General features: G+C 33.6%; 2 protein-coding genes across 4 annotated transcripts; one reads left to right on the top strand and one right to left on the bottom strand.

Moving 5' to 3' along the window:
• The first annotated feature begins 1,324 nt into the window (after positions 1 to 1,324).
• Positions 1,325 to 6,505, top strand: LOC111009560 (HXXXD-type acyl-transferase family protein). The gene is made up of 2 exons (XM_022282676.2): positions 1,325 to 1,843; positions 5,227 to 6,505. Exons 1-2 carry the CDS (start codon positions 1,406 to 1,408, stop codon positions 6,106 to 6,108), a joined length of 1,320 nt encoding a protein of 439 aa, XP_022138368.1. The 5' UTR covers positions 1,325 to 1,405; the 3' UTR covers positions 6,109 to 6,505.
• Positions 6,506 to 7,927: 1,422 nt separating this feature from the next.
• Positions 7,928 to 15,975, bottom strand: LOC111009661 (myb-like protein X). 3 transcript variants are annotated; one of them, XM_022282816.2, is made up of 4 exons: positions 15,531 to 15,975; positions 14,434 to 15,392; positions 9,109 to 10,132; positions 7,928 to 8,980 (listed from the first exon to the last, which is right to left on the bottom strand). In XM_022282816.2, the coding sequence occupies exons 2-4, from the start codon at positions 14,509 to 14,511 to the stop codon at positions 8,496 to 8,498; spliced, it is 1,587 nt and encodes a 528-aa protein (XP_022138508.1). In that variant the 5' UTR covers positions 14,512 to 15,392; positions 15,531 to 15,975; the 3' UTR covers positions 7,928 to 8,495. The 3 variants fall into 3 exon arrangements, with proteins under 3 accessions (XP_022138508.1, XP_022138509.1, XP_087982680.1); XM_022282817.2 differs by having other exon boundaries at positions 15,637 to 15,975; XM_088126554.1 differs by having other exon boundaries at positions 14,434 to 15,975.
• Positions 15,976 to 17,934: the final 1,959 nt, after the last annotated feature.

The following is a 17,934-nucleotide window of genomic DNA, read 5'->3' as shown; positions in this document are numbered from 1 at the left end:
AAGTACATGATTTTGTTTTTTTTTTTCAACTTTTTAGTGAATAGATTTGGTTTATGACGTGGACAAAAATCATTATAGTTTTCAAAATATTTTTGTGAAAAGTATACATCCAATTTATTCCAAAGAAAGCTCCATTAATCTCCTAACAATACTCCCTCCAGATTCCAGAAGGTCTGGACCAATGTCCTAACAACCATCATTTATGAGTGACAAAAATATTCATTTAACTTAACAACATATATATTTTTTACAATAATTAACTTAGCAATAACTTCATAATCAATTCGAGCATAATTAGAGGTATAAGATATGTTAATTATCTTGTTTAGATTAAATGTTTAATCTCTCATCTCATCGTTATTAAACTCAAAATAATAACAATAGATTTATATATATTCTATTAAACCAAAAAATAACCCATAAAAGCAATAAATTTTGCATTAAATTTTCCCACCTTATATTCTTTGAATATAAATATTTAATTCATCTAGGATACATCACATTGTATGGAAGTGAAAGTGAAAGTGAAAGTGAAAGTAAAAATAAATAAATAACATAGGGTAGTGGTAAGTATGACAAAAATATTTAGCAAAATTAGTAAAATAACGACCCCATTTAGTTATTAAAAAGTTGTCCCAAGGCTACATTGTTGAATACATGAGAGAAAAACTATAACAAAGTACCTTGATTTTTTATTTATTTTATTTTTTTTTTGCACCAGTTCGAACATAACATAAATGGATAAAGTACTTCTATATATCTCTAGTTGATGGTTCAATCTTCCGCCCCTCTTAATTATTGAAAAACTGTAAATCTACATCTAGTGATCATTAAGTAGGACGTAGATTCTTTAATTGCATTGTGGCACATCAAAAAAAGTGATGACTTCTTCTTCAAAAAGAAATCAAAGATTCTTGTAGTTGGATCTCCATATTTTTTGGAATGATCCAAATTCTACTCGAACATCTAAATATAGGTCAATCCTAGTAAAGAAATCTCGGAAATCTCGGAACAAAGTTATAGCACCATACCAAATGTACCTGAAGAAAAAGAACAAAGCAATCAAAACATCTCAAAAGTTATAGGCTTACCAGAGTTCAAAATAGCACAATCTAATTCAATAAAATTTCACGCAATTAAGTACCTACGTATATTTTTTCACTACAACAAGATCACTATAACTAACTTCATTAATTTAACCGCCATACAAACCCATTAAAAGTAACTAACTAAAATAACAGCCAGTAAAAAAATATATATATATCAGTTATGTAATTAAATGCCATTAAATATACCTTACCGGCTGCGACAAAACCCCAACGACCGCTTATAAAACCCCAATTTCCCCCAAATCGACGCCGCACGCCCTTCTCCATCTTCTTCTTCTTCCTTTTCCGCCGTCCCCATGGTTTCCGGCGAAGAAGAACAGAGCCTCGTCTACGGCGTCCGGATCTCCTCCGTCGGTCCGGGCAACTCGATCGGATTGGACGGCGGATATCATCTGAGCGGCCTCGATTTGGCGATGAAGCTCCATTACATCAAGGGAATCTACTATTTCGACGGCGACGCTAGCCGGGAGGTGACGGTGACGCAGATCAAGGCGGCGACGTTCGTTCTGTTCAACGATTACTATGTGAGCTGCGGGCGGTTCCGGCGGGAGGAATCCGGCCGGCCGTTCATAAAGTGCAATGACTGCGGGGCGCGGTTTATTGAGGCGGAGTGCCGGAAGACGGTGGAGGAATGGCTGCAGATGATCGGAGACGATTCGTCGCCGCAGAAATTGCTGGTTTCCGACAAGGTTATCGGACCCGAATTGCACTTCTCCCCTCCGGTTTATATGCAGGTTCGTGTATCTCTTTTAAATGATTTACTTTGAAACAATGGTCATGACGTTTAATTGGAATCAAATCATGCGGACAAGACACGTTATAATTATCAACTTAAAAAGTTCATTAAGTCGAAAGTTGAAATTCTAACTTCATATTTTTTATTCTAAAAATTAAAGGTTTAAAAGCGTCACCGGTCAAGAAATTTAGTAAGCATAAGATAAAAAGAAAAATGAACAGAACACAAAATAGTTATATGGACCAAAGAACAAAAATTGATAGTACAGGGACCAAAGTGGACGTTTGTACATCGATCAAATAAAATTCTTTAATACACAAAAGTAATTAAAATAGTCTGTTAAAAGTACGAGGATGAAGACAAATATTAGAAAAGTAGGATTAAAATGAATAAAAGTTAAAAATACACGAATTAAAATAGATATTCTGGAAATATATACTGACATTTTATTTGAGATTAAAGACTAAAACAACACATTGGAAAATTTTGAAATAAAATGGAACGATTTAAAAATTTTAAAAATCAAAATTCAGATGTATCTCATATATGTTCTATATATAATATTTAATTATTATTATTATTCTAGTAGAGATCTCTAATTTATTGATGCATTTGCATAGTGAATCCAATTATTGTTTTTCTATTAAAGTTGCATATTCTTTATAGCATCAACACCACATTCAGAAAAAGAAGGAAAATTTTCTTCAAAAAGAAAATAAGAAGAATAATAAGAAAGAAATTTAAGTATTAAATAATTTTAATTTTTTTATTTTCTGGAAATATTAGTAGAAATTAATGCATGTACCTAGTATTAATTAAAACATTATTTTCTCAGATATTTAAAGCAAGCTTCCAGCTGTGCGAAATATTTTTCAAATATCTCTGTACCATTATTAGGAATTTATTTAAAGTAGACTTTTCAGATGGACCAAAAAAGTAATATAAAGAAAGAAAAAATAGAAAACTATTTTCTTTTCTCCTGCGTGCTATTGTTATAAGGATATAATAAAATTTTGATTTTTATTGTTAAGAATTTTTTTTTTTATATTTGTGAGTGTTCGCGACTAGTTTTACGATCTCTGTTAGAATTTGTGTTCACTTTCATTTCGGGTATATTTCTTTTTTTTTTTTAACTACAACGTATCGAAGTGGGTTCGAAGTCACAACCTTTTGATTTGAGATATAGCTCAATTACCGTTGAGCTAAATTCAATTTGGTATATTTCGACTTTTAAAATATTAATTTTAGTAATCTTTTTAAAATATTTAAAGTGTGTATTTATTTCTTTGTCATAAAAGTCATAATTTAAAGAGGTATTTACGTTGTACAAAATAAATATATGTATTTTTAAATATAATAGAAAATTTGGAATTTTCCAAGGTATGGCATAATCCAAATCGACTCAAATATATAGTGCATACTATGTTAAAAAAAAGTTCACACTTATGTAATATTTAAAAAAAATGAAAAAATTGTGATATTTTTTCAAATATATGTTAAATTGATGCTAAGAAGTGAAATTTTTGTTGTATAATAAATAGGTAGTATTTTTGTTGTTATCATATTTTCAACAATTTAGAATATAAGATTCTTCCGAGTAGAGACTAAATATAAAGTTCAACAATATTTAGATTAAATTACAAAAAGTAGTCTTGAACTTGCTTTTTGTTGCAAAATTATATTTATTCTTAAAAGTTTTAATACTATACTTGATGTTTAATAAACATTTTAAAAATACTCTTCCAACAAACATCTATTAATATTTTGAATAGAAAGTTGACGTGGAGAATATAGAACGATGTGATAGTTTCTTCCACATTTCTTTTTCTATTGTATACAGAGTTTGCTTCTTCGTTGTCTACTTAATTTTGTCTCGATCCCCTTTTTTAAATAGAATATGGTTTGTTTTCATTAATGGTAGTCCTTTCTAGTCGGAGGTAGGTAGCTTTCTAATAACACTTTGCGATTTTCATTAAATACTATTTTGTTGCTCATATTTTTTGCTTTAGTGTATTTTGATCTATATACTTTCAAATTTTTATTGTATTTTAAAAAAATTAGCGAGTGAATTGTCGTGCTAAAATTACCACTGAAAGAAATGAGATAAAAATGAATGAACATACTAGATTTTAGAATTTGACGTTTTGAAAGTACAGGGATCAAAATAATATTTAAATCTTTAGGTCATAAATTTGAACTGCGGTACGAGAGTATTCAATGAGAGTGGTATAATATCACTAAGATTCTATGAATTGATTGATATATGTAGGATCGTATTAGCCTCAATAAGGTTACTATTTATAACATATGGTCTTTTAAAGACGGAGAATTTCAATTATTTTTTTATCAAAAAAAGAAAATAAATTCTATTATTTTAAAGTACTACAAGTAACAATTAGGACATTAAAAAAAACTGAAATAGTTATTTAAGAATATTTTATTAAATGATTATTCTAACAATAAAAAATAGTTTCAAATTTATGTGGTGTAAATATAAAGTGATCAACTTTCTTTCACATTTGTGATATGGGGTCACAATTTTTGTTTTTGAAATTAAATTTATTTTTACCTCTAAAAGTTTACGCTAAATATAGGTTCTTTTTTTTTTAATAGTCTTTAAAAAGTTTGTATTTAGTTTCTTAAATTTTAACTTTTTCCATTATACTTTTTTCTAGGTAAATATTAATATTGTCGGCTAATGATTAGAAATTTGACTCTAGCTTAATTCATTTACTATTTTTTTTTGTCAACTTAATAATATTATCTCAAGTAGACTTAACATCACTCAATTTTTATATCCACTGAAAAATAATATAATAGAATAATATTAAAATATCATAGATTAAATTCGAACAATTTTAAGCTTACACTAAATTAAAAAAAATACACCAACATTAAAAACAAAATCTATATTTAGCGAAAACTTTATTTCATTTTAGTCTTTATAAGTATCTTTTTCTTAAAAAGATGTTACAATTGAAACAAAAAGAATTATTAATACCTTAATTGAGATGTTACAATTCAAACAAAAGAATTATTAATACCTTAATCAATTAATCTACGTTCAAGCTTACCTAATTTTTGTTTTACTTAATTTTCGTAAATACTCGTTTTGATCTATGTCATTAATTTTTTCTATGACATATTTCTTAATATAATATCAAAATAAAATACTTCAAAATACAAAAACAAATATAAATAAGCACAAAAATTAAAATACTAACTACTAGGACAAGAATTGGACTAAAAAATGTCAAACCGAACATAATTCAGTAAAACAAGCGTCGTTCCTAAACGTTGATTCTCTAAAAAATTATAAATTATAAATTAAAAATAAAAAAAATTATAAATTCCAAAAATAAAAGCCAATTTTATTTGCAGGTGACGAGATTCAAATGCAGAGGAATCTCAATAGGGCTAAGCTGGGCCCACGTTCTCGGCGACGCCTTCTCCGCCGCCGCTTTTATAAACTCCCTCGCCGCTCTCCTCTTCGGCGGCGCCGCCGTCACTCCTCTGTCGCCGCCGCCGCCGCCGCCCGGAATCGGCAACATCGCCACCACTCCGCCGCCGAAGCCCCCATCCTCCGCCGCCGCGAAACCCCCACTCTCCCTCCGACGAATCGACCCAGTCGGCGACCACTGGATCCCCACCAACAACTCCAAAATGGAATCATTTTCCTTCAATTTAAACGCTACCCAATTGGCCCAATTGCAAACCCAAATGCCCCGCCAAACCCCACCTTTCGAATCCATCGCCGCCGCGCTCTGGCAGTCCGTGGCTAATCTCCGGCGAGGCTCCGAACCCACGACGGTGACTCTCTGCAAACTCGACCCAATTAAGCAACAGGGGAAGATAATTGGGAACGCCCAAAAAATCAGCACAGTCAAATCCGGCGCCGCCGTCTCCGTCACTGACCGGAGGGAGCTGGCGGATCTGCTGGTCGTCGGCGCGGCGGAGGAAGAAGGAGACCTGGTTGAGGAGGCAGTGGAGAGAGACAATGGAGTCGGTGATTTCATTGTGTATGGAGCCAATCTGACATTTGTGAAATGGGATGAAGCTGACTTCTATGGAGAGGAAATGGGAATGGATTTTGAGAGGCCAAAATTTGTGTACTACGCCGTGGACGGCGTCGGAGACAGCGGAGCTGTGGTGGTGGTTCCGGGACTGGGTGGCAGCGGAGGGAGGTTTGTGACTGTGATTCTGCGGGAGAATGAGGAGGTGGGGCTGAAAGCTGAGTTGATAGCAAATGGAATGTTATTGTAACATTTAAGGATGGCGAGGAGAAGGTTGACTTTCACTGGCGATGAGTGAATAATATTTAATAGGTAAAAACTCCTACTTTCTGTAGACCAGTAATAAAATATCGGATCAAAAAGTCAGAAAAAGATTCTATATAGCAGTGTGTAAATGGGTGTTTCCAATTATTGAGTGCAAGAAATGATGAAACTTTTATAGGGGAGAACATCTACTAAGAATAATGTTGGTAGGTCGGTAATAAAAATATACCGTATCAAAAAGTCAGTAAAAACTTTGATAACGGTGTATTCATCTATATTTTTCAGTCTAAGAGTGAAAGAATATTTGGAATGGGGGAAGAAAATAAGAAATGTTTGTATTCAAGTTGATATAGAAAGCTTCATATGATGAAACTTTGAAGAAATACTATTTGCTAAGTTAAAAAAATTATCATCCAAAATAGAAAATCAGAAACTATAGAATTGGAGTCATAAATGAAAAGGTTGAAATGTGTATATATAAAAATATAAAACTCAATTTCATTATAGATTTTTCCTCTGCGTGAACTAAAACAAGTATATTTTGACTTATCCTCTTAAATTATTAATAAAAACATTGGATATTTTAAAAAGATTTAATAATCTAAACAAGAAATAATATAAATACAAAATTTGTCATACAATTACATACACTTAGAATATGTATATCGGATTTATTTTTTTATTAAAAAATAACTTTAAAACTATGAAATTGAAAATTTTCCCATGCAAAATCCCCCAATCTCCACATGATGAATCCCTAAATCAAGAAATGGGGCAAAGATAAGTATTAAAAAAGATCTCAATGAGATTAAGGTTGGGAATTTTTAACTAATAATTGTGAAGAAAAACTTGCTAGAAACTTTTTTCCTTTTTTACCCAAATTAAATAAAATTGTTATTGAAACTTAGGTCTAAAATAGAATGTTTATAACTTTGATGGTAAAGTTATATACATTTAAGTACCAAATTTGTGTTTTAAACTCATTTTTGACTAATATGCACACAAAAAAATCATTTTTTAAAAAATATTATTTTTAGTTTTAATTCATTTAAAAACGTTCATTTTAATTCCTAAACATCAATTTTTGTTCATATTAATTTATGTACTTTCAAAACATTACCTTCATCCATTTTAATTCCTAAACATCAACTTTTAGTCATATTACTTCATGTACTTTCAAAACATTACCTTTCTTTTCGTTGTTGTACTTCTAAAAAGTAATCATTTTTATCTTGTAAGTTCTATTCTGATCTCATTTATTTTGATTAAAATTTTATCCCTATTTAAATATAACCATAAATTTGTATGAAAATGTTTCTATGATGTATGAAAATTTGTATGAAGTTTTGACAAAGAGAAACCAAAAACATTACTTTTTAAAAGTATAGAAATCAATACATATGTTTTTAACGTACCGGGACCATAATAAAACAAAGCCGAAAGTAAATAGTATTCAAAATGCAGGGTTTATAAAGGAAGGGGTTCTTGAACGTACCCTCATGTTTCATTGATTCTGATAGAAAACTCTGTACAGCCTCCATTCTGGTTCTCTTATATTTCCATCTGTCCCTCCATTTATGGAGAGAGACCTCAGCTTCTAACAAATGACTTCCATGGCCACCAAAATCTGGCTGCAAAACACAAAGCTAGCAAAGCAAACACAGAGAAGAGAAGAGAAGAGAAATTTTGTTGTGCCTATAATAATAAGCTTTCTGAATCTTAAGGAGCAACCAGCAGACTGAATATAACCATCTTCTAGGAGTGGAAAAATGAAGATTATGAATGCTAATCAATCCACAGGCCCATAAATGAATTGCACTACTTTCCTTTTCCCTCTATCTTACATTTCTGTAAATAAAAGTTCTATGATACAAATCAAAATTGTGGTGGAGTTGTAAAGACCACATCTAATTCCTTTCACATTCCCAATTAGAAAGTGCTTTTTTCAGCTCCAAGCAAATTAAATAAAATACCACAAGCTCTCACACCTCCTCTCTCTCTCTCTCTCTCTTCTCTGGCAGGCAATCCTCTCAGAGTTTGCCTTTATGAATTTTCTCATTTCAATGAATTAGTTATTTAATGTCCTAAGCCAAAAACCACCTCCATATCTAGCCCTCCACTCCTCAATGGATCAAGAAGCATTCCAGAGTGCATGTCAGATGCCAGTTCCAGTCAACAATTTGACAGCAAGATGATCAAAATCACATGTCCAGCCCCAGTTGCCAGAACCAAGCAAGAATGCAGTGGAAGAACGGAATCGGATTCCATATCGAGAGATGGCTGTCTGTGGATCGCCACTCCGACACGATTCTAAGGTGGGATTTACCTCCAGTCCAGTGGAGCCAAGTTGGTAAAAATCATGCCCAAGCATCATCAGTATGGAATAACATAAGGCAGAGCATAAACGTCAGCTGATTCTATCTGCATCGCGTCGGCCCATACCTGCCGCGTTTCCTCGCCCTCTGTATCTTCCAACTTGGGCTTCATCGCTTGGGAAGTATTGCTGCTAAATAACCATTCTTGGCTATCAGAATCTGACAATTCCTCCATTTTGGGTACTGAATATACCTGGCTCAAGTACTTGGAATCTGGATGGGGTGATTTCTTATGTACTACAGTAGGTTGAGGTTGATCATCTTGTCCGCTAGACACATGTTTCGAAGAGGCAGGCAGGTGGTGGTGAGCTTCAATAATGCCATTAATCTTGCGTTCTTTACTACCCGGAATAAGGTCATTTGCCACAGCCTGACTTTCTGAAGGAGGCAGGATGGAGGTCACGCACGGTTTCAGTATCCTACCATTTTCCTTCAATGGATGAGCAGTGGGCCTCAACAACTTACTGGATCTGTTGTCAATTGCTGAAAGAAAATTAAGAAAACTATTTTGAGAGCTTAAAAAGTTACCAGTATTAACTACAGCCAATTTCAATTAATAGAACCATAGCCAAATAATTACATGGTTCATTTATACAAATGAACTCACTCACCATGCAAGATTCCATTGGGCTCAAAATCCTTCCGTTTCTTAATTAGTTTTTCCTCAACTGCAGCACCTATATTGCTGTCAGGAAGTTGTGATGTATTTGTATTTGTAGAATATCTACCTAATAGGTTATCCTTATTGATCTCTTTTGTTTTATCTACCATGGCATTCTTCTCTTCCACCTTCTCCTTCTCCTTCTCCTTCTGCTTCTCCTTCTCCTTCTCCTTCTCCTTCGCTTTCTTTTCTTTTTTCTTCTCTTTATGATTTGATCGTCCTTTCTTGTCTTTATCTTTATCCTTGTGTTTGCTCCCTTGCTTTCCTTCACTTTCCTTCGGTCTGATCTTATCATTTGTTTCTTTCCTTCTCTCGGCAACTTTATCCAATGATTTAAACATTCCTGCAACTCCAGATTCAACAGTTGCAGTTGCAGTAGAACTCGGGACTGCAGAATTTCCACTAAATCTTTCCTCATGTCTAATTCCTTGACCATTGTATGTTCTTTCATCAATTTTCCTGTTCTTGTTCTGTTCCTTGCCTTCAGTAAAGGTCTCAGAACTCCTAGCCACCACTGTGGCCATTCCATCATCCCTTTTAGGCCGTGCAACAGCAAATTTCTCAAGCTTTGTAGTTCCAATGTCCTCAATTCTCCTTCCCACCTCTGGAAACAATGTCGTGTTCTTTGTCTCCTTAGAAAGAAAAGCATTCTGACTAATCTTATTTCCGACATAAGAATCAAATTGCCCACCATTCTTCTCCTCCTGGACATTGTTATGTTTGACTCTAACAACTTCCTCTCCATTTTGACTCCCAGTTTCCCCCAATGGTCTACTCTCCTCAGAGGCATGTGCTTTCTCCTTCTCCTTCTCCTTGTCCTTCTTATCTCTATCCTTCTTTTTGTCCCTGTCTTTCTTCTTGTCTTTCTTTTCCCGGCGCTTCTCATCACTTCTATCCTTGTCTCTTTTTTCTTTACCCTCTCTCTTCTCTTTCTCTTTCTTCTCCTTTTTATGCTTTTTCTCTTTGCTCTTCTCCTGCCAATCAGAAATAAAAGCATGAATATTAGAGCAACATCGTTTCAAAATAAGGGGAAAACCAAGTCTTTTCTCAATTTCTAAATGCTGAGTTAATAACCTATGAAATGATAAAACCTGCTGCCATTATTAGAAGTTTAAATTTGAAACAAGATACATAAAATTACTGTTCATCTCTAATTTAAATTAAAAGGTGCTGCAAGAAATGATCAAAACGAATTGACAAAATTCAGATTTAAGAGAAAGTGTTCAAATTCAACACACCACATCATCAGAGAAGCAGTTACAAACTACTGCACGAGAAAACCAGACGTTTGTGACCAAAACGTCAAGGCATCTGTGTTTCTTCCATATAAATCGATCGAATCTCACAAAGGCCTATATTTTATCCAATACCAACTTCAGTTCAAGCATTCACATTAAACCAAGAGTGGAGCTCAGCTTACGTGGGATTATAGAATGTTTCAGATATGCGCTTATTATGCAAGATGTGCATAACAAAATTATGTAAGCTTTCGAGGGCTCCAAGTATGGAACTATGGTGAGGTATCGACGCTTGATGAGAAATGGGGTCTCAGGCTGGGCAGCTTGGGAAAAAGGAATACACCTCTTACTTCTAAACAAGATTGAACATTTGTCAATAAAATGGAAGCATTGTAGCAGAGAAGCCGTTCGAATGGTGTGTCCAAATGTATTTCAGCATACTGAAATGGTATTCTTGTCTAAGGAAAGGCTACAAATCTCTTCATTATAATGAAAGCAGAAGGGGTGCAATCTTATTTTAGAAAGACCTACCTTTCAAACTCAGAGATTTAAGAATGGGCTGTTCTTTCCAATACCATTCATAAAATTTGGCTGCCTCAGTAGGTTGACATGAGAAAATGGTCTCTGAAGGAGTATTGTTCCTTTACTTGTAAGCTTCTGTTTAAGCATCTTTAAACCTTAGATGATGCTTTTGATAATTCCCACACTACAGTGACATTTATAGATCCAAACAAAATTAAGTTCTTCATTTCGATTCTCTAAGCAGTCTAGATACGGTGGATTGGTGAGCCACCAAACATAGCCCTCTGTCCTAATTGGCGCTGGTTAGGTACATATGCTGCCAAAGCCATATCTATATCTCTTTTTTCACTGCGTTCTTGATCTGGATGCAACATGGGCACCATTGAACAAAAATTGTCAGGTAAGACCACCAAATGCTAGGTTTGAAAACTAAGGACAGGTCTTGATTTTCAGCACCACTCTAACAAAGGCTGCACGAGTAAGAGGAAAAGAAAATGGAAGGGTAACTTCTTTGGACCCTGTCCAATTCATTGAGCTACACAGGACAAGCATCAAAGAAAACTTTCAACCCCTTCAGGATTCTGTTCCTATGAATGGTACAAGAAATAGGAGTAGTGATTGCAAGCAACCCAGATACAGAATAACAAAAAAAGAATTTGAACGTGAAGTCCCAAAATCTCAAGTTTCTACAGTCTGGCAACCACAAAGGTGCCCACTCCATAATTTCCTACGACTAAGAGTTTGAAGGAGATCTCATAAGCCAACCCACAAAATCCAGTATAAATTTCGCAATTCTCAAAAGTGTGTATTCTAAAAGTAGTAAATCAAATATGAAATGTGAATCAGAAAGTAAAACTTCACATAACTTCCACTCCTGTATTGTGGCTAACTAATATGTATATCTCAAAGCAGTAGTTCCTTCCTACCTCCCAAAGCTCTAAAGACAATCCCAGTCTGTCTATGCATCCCTATAAAACATGAGTGATAAGAAAGCAAAACAATATGTAGCCTATACTGCCATCAGTTTTTAAAATATATACTCTGCTAGAATGTAGGTGTCACACGTTTCTTCAACATCAACAGTCCTAACATGATTTTGGCACCTCAAAATGAGGTTTCCAATTTTTTTAGAAATTAGAATCACAAATAAGACTCCAACACATGAACGTGAACATAAGCAGGCACAAACACAAGGGAAAAAAAAAAAGAAGAAGAAAACAGCCAAGACAATTTTAGTGTGGATGTGAAGATTAAAATTTTGGGTCTATAAATTAGTCAAATATAGGTCTCATTTGAGATGCCAGAAAAATTACAACCCAATAGCAGCAACGTCCTACATTCCAAACAAAAATCAGTTTTAAGGGTTGATAAAAATATAGAAACCTCAGCCATAAACCCCACCCCATCATCTTGTTAGCTTCTCCAAGAGCAAGGTCCAACTTTATCTCACTCACCTCCCATGCTCGACCACACTTTCATTTTTTATTTCTCCTTTCCTGCCCTTATCTCTCTCAAGTTCTCGATTCATATCACTATGATTTATCCTTCTCTCTTCACATAACAAGCCATATATCTCGATTTAGATACCCAGACTCACAATTAGGGAGTTATGCATCTTATTCTATATTCCATACCGTACTTTATATATAAGTTTCATTTGTAACTTCCAATAGAAAACGCTGAGAACTTGCAAAGTAGATTACAATATGAAACTAGTGCTTCGGTATGCTGCATCTCTTTGCCTATGTTATGTTGGCTTCACATGAGGGCCTTAAGGTTCTCATTTGAATGAGCATGTTGAAAAATGGAAGTGATCTTCTCCAGGTCACCAAAAAAGCCCACTGGGACTTTATCCTTACAATATAGTTAAGGGGAGCACTCAAGAAAAGATGGAAACGTAATTTAAAGATCTGAAAGGGAGATTTACAAGTGCAAATCCCAAATGAATTCCAAAAATCAACAAATCAAAAATAAAATTGATAGAAACCCGATAAAAATAGGCTGACGAGAAATCAAACCAAAAAATTTGCCATCATTCAGATTCCTTCTGAAGAATCAAGAAATTAGAAGTGTTAGCATAGCAGGCTCTTCATCGGAAAATTTCCCCATAGAAGACACGAAATAATTCTTGTGTAGAAACTAGAAAGCACTGGAAGAGAATAGAAAGAAAACTCTCCCATATAAATAGCCCCAACAAAAAGCGTCAAGAAAAACTCTTGGAATTTTTTTGGACGAATGATATAATCATATGAGCTATCCAGTATAAAGATACAAAGATGAAAATCTGATAACACCCCACAAAAAAAATACACTAAAAATGTCAAATATAAAGCACTGGAAGAGAATGAAAGAAAACTCTCTCATATAAATAGCCCCCAACAAAAAGTGCAAGAAAAACTCTTGGAATTTTTTTGGATAAATGATATAATCATGAGCCATCCAGTATGAAGATACAAAGATGAAAGATCTGATAACACCCCATATTGAAATACTAAAAATGTCAAATGATAGGTAACACAAACGAATATATGACAAAGTATAAAGCATTTTTAACGAAAATATTTTTCTGAAAAATCATAGGAACATCCACCAAGCCAAAAAAAAAGGCTACATCAAACAGTGGACCAAATACAAGATAACATTTTCGACCTTTCAACAATATCGGCAAATACTTCTATCATAGTAATACTAGACAAAGTGAGAAGCATATATTGGCATCTACAGATACCATTTATCCAAAGAAACACGTTAATATTGCTGAAGTATTTTTCAGACCCTCAAGAGGCAAGAGCTCTAAAGAAAACACAAACGCCCCAAAGAGAAAGAAATAAAGAAAGAAGTCAAACAAGCAAAACAAAATGTAAGGGGGACAACTGAGCACATCAAGAAATAACAAACGAAGCCAACAATGTTGTAAATTTGACAGAATGTTGACCATTAAAGAAAAATACCTCCTCTGGTACTTCTCATTGAACTTATAAAATTATCAATAATAATAAGTTTCAAATGCATGAGGTAATAGTATGAATGGAACTATTGTACTTTGCAGTAAGCAGATAGTTGAATTCTTTCAAGATCAAATCAGCTAGGAACTACAAAAGCAGGCAAAGGCATACACAATTCTTTCAAGATCTATTAGCATCCATGCTTTTTATCTAACATATTTATAGTTCCTAGAGTAGATGCATAAAACATGTTCTTATTACTTGAGGATGCTTTCAATGGTCATGCAGTATGAATGATATTCAAGTTTTTGGAAAGGTCACTGAATCGAACAGTTTAAAAAACCAATTATGCTTAAAGAAAATAGAAGGATCATCTAACTCATGTAAATGCCAAACAAGTCCAGTCATTTAAGCCTTGATTACGATTGTGAAATAATGCCTAATGAACCTCCCAAGATGGAGTAGTAGTATGGTGCTCCAAGTAGAAGCAAGAGAGCCCAGTAAATGGTTCTTCTCCACCAAATTTGTCTGTATTATTATATGTATTAGAAGGCAAAGTAAGTTATAAACCTTTTTTAGTAGGTCCGCATCCTCTGCTCTAGACTTCTTTTCATATCCTGGTGGCGGAAATGGAAAGCAGCGAGACATTGCACAGAGTAACTACACAAAATACAAGAGCTCTTTCCACAGGCGAAAATGATATAACTACTTCCCAGAAGCACTGTTCCGAAAAGGGAACGAACAAGAAACTAAGCTGCTGTCCATGCACCATGTCCTCGCATTCCTTTCCAGCTTCAATATTCCTCCATGTGCTTCTTAGTCAATCCCGCAGATGCAATTCCCAAACCTCCTCTTCCCACTTATAAACACAAGTGCAGGAATAATAAGCACAGGCCAAGAGAAACTTCTAAAATTCTCAAAAAAATAAAAATAAAAATACTAAGCTCAGCCACTGGACTAAAGGAATTCTAACCCAGCTCCCGAATGTCAGAGACAACCAAAATATGGAATTACAAAATCAACTGAAACACGGATAGAAAGAACTCCTAATTTAGCACATATTAGCTCTCCGGATCGGTCGGATTGTGAAAAATGTCAATGGTCGGACGCAATAGTCTTTTGATTTTCCTCTTGGGCAAATTATTAGCTCCTCTTTAAACCAACAGAACTCCCTAATTAGAGACGAAACACCTGATACAGTGTCGAAAATCCCTTGTAATCCAAGAAATCGATTGGTTGAGAGTGATCACTGCCAAAACAAGTCTATAACGTGCAATCCTCTTCCATGATCAGAGCAGCAAAGCTCATTGCTCACTTCATTCTAGTGGTACGTTACAGTTTCAGAAACGCAGGGCCGGCAGAGTACGGAGTAAAACCAGAATCCCACGAAAGATCGGAGCTCCAGCCCATTCTAGAGAAAGCGCGACGTCCCAGTCACAATCAGACTTTCAATCCATAGTCGACGTCAAACCCTAATGAGTGCAAACCCGAAAAAATGGAGAGCCACCCAGTTACGATCCGTCAAAACCCTAGAAAATCCACGAATACATGAGCACATAGGCAGTACGAAAAACCCTAAAATTCCATTCCCAAAACAAAAACAGACGGGAATCCGAAGAAAGGAGGAAAACGAAAAGGGAAAGAATCAAAACACTGAAAAAGAATACCTATGGAGATTATAGGGTATCGATGGAAAAGGGGGATTCAGCGCGAAAACGCAGATTTTGGGTGGATGGAAAAGAAAGTGAAAGGGGAATTGGGGAACGAGATTACCTTGTCCGCTACAGAGTGGGCAATGTAGAAGGACAAGATCTCTCTCGTATCTCGCACAAACAGAGATTAAGCGAGGAACATAAGGCAAGGCAGAAGAAATGGGAATCAAATCCAATAAAAAAATTGGGGAAAAAGCAGAGTTTGCAGCAGTAGATTGTGTAGAAATTGAGTGTAATTTGTGTAAAAAATTGGGGGTTTCGTGTGGTTTCCACTGAGTTTCGTTCTTGGTGTTGTTTGGGTGTATCTGTGTCTCTGAGTTCCGCAAAGTATTCTGAAAGAAACAAAGAGGAACGATTTCAGAATTCTCTCAACTCCCTTCCCTTCTTCCTAGTGATTACTCCTTTTTATTTCTCTCTCTTTTTTTTTTCCCTTTTTTTTTTCTCCTTTAAATATTAATTAATCTCTCTCTCTCTCATTTTATTTTTATTTTTATATTTTTATATGTTGGGTGATTGGAGGTCACACGCAAGTGAGAGGGGTAAAATAGGGTTACTACCATTTTTCTACTGAAATATGCTTCGATGTAATTTTGGTTTGGAATTCAATTAAATATTTAGTTAAATCTTGAATATTGTTAATTTATTTACTAACATATTTTATGTTATAAATATTCTTGATAAGAAATGAGTTTATAACCTAAAATAGTATTTTTGTCAGATTTTTTTACTCTTATGTGTAATTCTGAATTTTAAATTTCAAATATTAAAAAAGGTTGTTTTTATAATTTTAAAAACAATAAACAAATTTCGGGTTAAATTGAAACATAGAGATGCTCTGAAATTTGTATGTTGAATTATAAATTTTAGTTGATCAACTTTGAGAGTTTTAGTTTCTAAATTTTAGAAAGTTTCTATTATGTCTTTGGAACTTTCCATTTTAATTCTAACGAAAATATATTTTGAGTTCAAGAGTCAGGAGATTTGAATCTTAACATTTAAATAAGTAAACAATGTTTTCACTGCTACGCTCATATTGGCTAATTCTAATAAGTCATCGTTGTTGAAATTTTGACAATTTAATTGGATTAAAACAAATTATGTTTTTAGCATGTAGAATGAAAATCGAAAGTTGATAGACCTAATTAAAACTTTTAAAATTTAGTTGAAGTCGAAGTAGATACAACTATCCAAATTGAAACGCTAAATAAATACAACCATAGAAATTGTGGAACTAAACTTATATTTTAATCAAACTTCTATCCAATTTTTATGTTGGTTTAATTTTGATCAAAAGAAATATAATTCATAAGTTTGCCCATTGGATAAATTTGGCCTTCTTTTTAGTCAAACAACATGTGAAGGTAGGAATTTGAACCTCCGACTTTTTGATAGATGATACATGTTTTAATTAGCTGAACTATGCCCGGCTTGGAAGATAAATTTGATCTAAATGAGTGTGAGGACGTAGCAAATAGTTGGATACATATGCTTTTGACCACGTGGATTAAACAGAAGTACTGTAATTCAAAATTTAGGATAGGAGACTAAATTAAAATAAGATCAAGAATATTTGGACGAGCAAAAATTTTATTGTTCGATTTTTAAATTTTGGAGGGAAGAAAATTAGAGAGAAAACCTTTAATATCTTAAATTTTTTATATAATTTTTAATCTAAGACAAATTCAAAAGGAACACTTTTCTTTATCCTTTACTACTCCGATCCTAAATATGATATTCGAAGTTGAAGATATTAAAATTTACAAATCACATCCAAAAACTATTCATATTATTTAAAACTAAAAGCATAAAACTAGTCTTCCAAAATAGCTCTCTCAATCATAACACATTTATCACAAACTTTATCAACAAAGTAGCATCTTAGCATTTTGAGATAATCCAATGTTACCTTCTGAGTGAAAATACAATAATTGAAGAACAATGATCAATTTAGACATACATGGAAAATATGTAGGCTCTAGTAGAAATAGAAATTATATAGTTTTTGGACTAAGATAGAGAGAAATATAATAGTAGTTCAAACCTTCATAGATAAGGATCATTTTTTAAAAAATGACATAAATCTATGGGAGACTTTTATATTTTTTTTTTGTTTAAATACTATTTTGGTTGATTTATTTTATGCTTTTTGTTCATATTGATCGGGATTTTTTTAAAGTGTACTTTTTGATTCTTACACTTTCTCGTTTATTTATATTGTATTTTTAAAACGTTTGTCTGGTTATTTATACTTTTAAAAAGTGATAATTTTTATATGTGTTTGAAAATTTTTAAAATAAATTACATATAAACATTAATTCTTTAATTCAAAGTTATGAGCTATATTGCAAGAATTTTATTG

This window comes from Momordica charantia (assembly GCF_013281855.1).
Source record: "Momordica charantia cultivar OHB3-1 chromosome 7 unlocalized genomic scaffold, Mcharantia_2.0 BLBB01000007.1, whole genome shotgun sequence".
In the NCBI taxonomy this organism is placed as follows: domain Eukaryota; kingdom Viridiplantae; phylum Streptophyta; class Magnoliopsida; order Cucurbitales; family Cucurbitaceae; genus Momordica; species Momordica charantia.
Note: the sequence above shows the minus strand (reverse complement) of the source record. Positions and strands in the feature narration are given on the sequence as shown.